The sequence below is a fragment of the Heloderma suspectum genome, chromosome 3, assembly GCF_057233095.1.
Source record: "Heloderma suspectum isolate Gila_16-S chromosome 3, 16-S_ref, whole genome shotgun sequence".
Taxonomy (NCBI): domain Eukaryota; kingdom Metazoa; phylum Chordata; class Lepidosauria; order Squamata; family Helodermatidae; genus Heloderma; species Heloderma suspectum.
In genome coordinates, this window is record NC_139460.1 from 101,369,208 (window position 1) to 101,372,611 (window position 3,404).

Below are 3,404 nucleotides of genomic sequence, written 5' to 3' on the forward strand. Positions count from 1 at the left end.
TAAGGGCCCCCCAAAAGGCAGTTAAGGCTGCAGCGTGAAAGAGGGAGGCTTCGTATGGAGAAGAGCAAATGGAGGGCCACAATGCCCGAAGCCCTATAAGAATAACTGGCGACAAAGGATGTCTGGAGTCTGGCGGGGCGGGAGACATCCGTGCCCAGCCTTGCACAGCCTTCCTCATTCGGAAATCTGAGGTGGAGTCCTCCACCCCTCGCACTTTGGCCCAGAAGGCCAAAGAGGCAAGCTTCCCCGAAATGGTCCTAGCAGATAGTCCCTTATTATGCAGATGTACACAGAATTGTAACAAGTGGTCCACAGGTAAGGGCCACACATCCTGCAACTGCAGTCCACACCTGAAGGCGCTAAACTCCCTACCAGCTCTCTCGTAGGCAGCTCTAGTGCTGGGGGCTATAGAATTCAGGATAGCGTGTTCGACTTGAGAGCGCCAATCTCCCACAGTTCGTCTGGCATGGGGTCTGGCAGCAGACGTGCCCACGGAGCCGATGCACGGAACCGGTCGATCTGGTTTCGTGACAAAGCATCGGCTACAGGGTTCCTCAGACCCGGCACGTAGGGATGGCGGAGAATTTCTCCCCGAAACTTCGGGGGGCCGAGCGCCAACGTGTTCGGCCCCCCGAACAAGTTTCGGGGAGAAATCCTCCGCCCCCCCGCCCCCCGCCCCCCCCCCGGGACGGGACTTACCTTCCCTGAATGTCCCTCCCGGCGGCGGGTCCGGCTGGCGGTTCGTCTGGTGTTCAAGCGGGGCGGGAGCAGCAGCCGGTCTTTCGACCGGCTGCCGCCCCCGCCATTGCAATCAAAGAAAAAAAAAAAAAGTCCCCTGATAGGCTACGTGACGATTCACGTAGCCTATCACGGCTAGATTTGCAAAGTCAGCCGTGATAGGCTACGTGAATCGTCACGTAGCCTATCACGGGTGACTTAAAAAAAAAAAAAAAAGTGTGTACGGATAATGGTGGCCCCCATAGGGAGCCGCCATTCCCGTTCCTTATTTGGTGGCTGTAGTCTACGTAAATGTTTACGTAGACTACGGCGAAAATAAGGGCAACGCTATTTGCGTTGCCCTTATTTTCGCCGTAGTCTACATAAACATTTACGTAGACTACAGCAACTAAATAAGGAACGCGAATGGTGGCTCCCTATGGGGGCCGCCATTCGCGTACGCGCTTTTTTTTTTTAAAGTCACCCGTGATAGGCTACGTGACGATTCACGTAGCCTATCACGGCTGACTTTCCAGATCTAGCCATGATAGGCTACGTGAATCGTCACGTAGCCTATCAGGGGACTTTTTTTTTTTTTAACTTTCGTGTTCGCGGCCGGGCGAGGCGGGAAGCCTCCTCCCCGGCCTGAATTTCGGCCGGGCGAGGCGGGAAGCCTCCCCCCCAGCCTGAATTTCGGCCGGGCGAGGCGGGAAGCCTCCCCCCCCTGGCCTGAACTTCGCGGGGGGAGCAGCGAAGCGCTCCCCCCCACCGCGAACAAGCTGCGAGAAAAGGTAAGTCACTTTCGTCCACCCCTACCGGCACGTGGCGGGCACGGAACCATATGTTGTGGCATAGGCATTGGAGGGTAAATGCTCTAACTAACTCCATAACCCTTTGGTTTCTGGAGGATAAAGTATTAATGTCGTGCACTACCGCTAAATTGTCACACCAAAAGAGAGCGACAGAGTTGGCCATCAATTCTGCCCAAATATGTATAGCCACGTAAATGGGGAAGAATTCCAGGAAGGTGAGGTCACGACAGATACTGCCAGCAGCCCAGCTCTCTGGCCACTGGCCCCGGCACCACTGGTCTAACCAAATTAGCCCAAAGCCAAAGGTGCCAGCCGCATCCGAATGGATCTGTATGTCGGCTCGTAGAAGTAACTCACGCCTCCAAAAGGAGATGCCGTTAAAGTCTCTCAAAAATTTAAGCCATACTCGCAGGTCCATGCGCATAGCGGAGGTGACTTTGGTGCGATGATGCGGTAGTCGAAGACCCCGCATTGCCCAGCTGAGCCGTCGCAGGAATGCGCGGCCGGGGGCCACTACCCTACAAGCGAAGTTCAAATGGCCAACGATCTCTTGGAGGGCTCTAAGGGAGACTTTACGAAGGTGCAAGATGGATTGGATCTTATTCCTAAGTACCAGCAATTTATCAAGAGGGAGACGAGAACACTGTGCGAGGGTATCGAGCTCGATCCCTAAGAATGTCAAAGTAACAGCTGGGCCCTCTGTCTTCTCGTGTGCCAAAGGGACACCTAAATCTGAGGACAGGGATATGAATGCCTTAATCAGGTCAGAGCATTGACTGCCGTCCCCGGGTCCAGCAAACAAGAAGTCATCCAAATAATGAACCACATCGCCGCAGCCCGTCTTATCCCGTATGGCCCATTCCAGAAAGGTACTAAACGTTTCAAACATGGCGCAAGAAATGGAGCATCCCATAGGGAGGGCGCGGTCGATGTAAAATTTGTCCTGGAAGGAAAATCCCAGCAAATCAAAGTCCAGAGGATTGATAGGCAAAATGCGAAAAGCGGATTTGATATCACATTTGCCCATCAATGCCCCGCGGCCCAGGGCTCTTGTCATGGCTACCGCAGTGTCGAAGGAAGTGTAACGCATGGAGCATAGGGAATCTAGGATTTCATCATTAACAGACTGACCTTTGGGGAAAGAGAGGTCATGAATTAACCTGAACTCACCGGGCAATTTCTTGGGGATAATTCCCAAAGGGGAAATCCGCAGGTTGGGTAGCGGGGGCGAGGGAAAGGGGCCGATGACCCGACCTGACTGAACTTCTTTGTTAATTTTGTCTTGCACTAAGCGCCGCATGCTAAGAACAGACCGGTGGTTACCGGTCAAATACGGCTTTCGCAGACCCATAAAGGGGATCCTGAAACCCAGTGTAAAGCTGCGTTCCAAGTAGATCGCTGCCCGACGATTTGGGTAACGCCTTAGAAGTTGAAGGAGCGGAAGAATCTTAACCGGGCTGGGGCCCTTTGTGAGGGGGAGGGTGCCTACCGCCATGTTTTCTGCCACCACGGCCATCCCTTGGGGAACCTCTCCAACCTCTGGCTCTCAGGCAGGAGGAGCAGGAGTGTTGACCGCCACAAAGAGAGCACTTGTGCCGGAAGCGGCATGGGTTTCGGGAACAGGAACCTTTGGAGCTGAACTCCCAGCACAGCCAGTGGTGTTGAACCCCTGGACCCGCAATAGGCCTAACGGCTATTGCGGGCGACAGCTTGGCCAGGATGTGGCCGCTGTCGGACCTGTCGCCAAAGCCTGGCCTAGAAGGGGTCATGAATTGGAGCCAAAGGTCCTGGTCCTTCAGATCCCAGTGCATGGAGGGATCAATGGCGGCCCTCCTACGAAAGGCTTCATTGTAGGCCAGCCATGCACTCCCTTCA

The 3,404-nt window shown here is 54.5% G+C and overlaps 1 protein-coding gene across 1 annotated transcript; it reads right to left on the reverse strand.

Moving 5' to 3' along the window:
* Window positions 1-1,633: 1,633 nt before the first annotated feature.
* LOC146350008 (uncharacterized) lies at window positions 1,634-2,880 on the reverse strand. Its single transcript, XM_084845509.1, has 2 exons — window positions 1,883-2,880; window positions 1,634-1,652 (listed from the first exon to the last, which is right to left on the reverse strand). Exons 1-2 carry the CDS (start codon window positions 2,878-2,880, stop codon window positions 1,634-1,636), a joined length of 1,017 nt encoding a protein of 338 aa, XP_084701635.1.
* Between the last annotated feature and the right edge of the window lie 524 nt (window positions 2,881-3,404).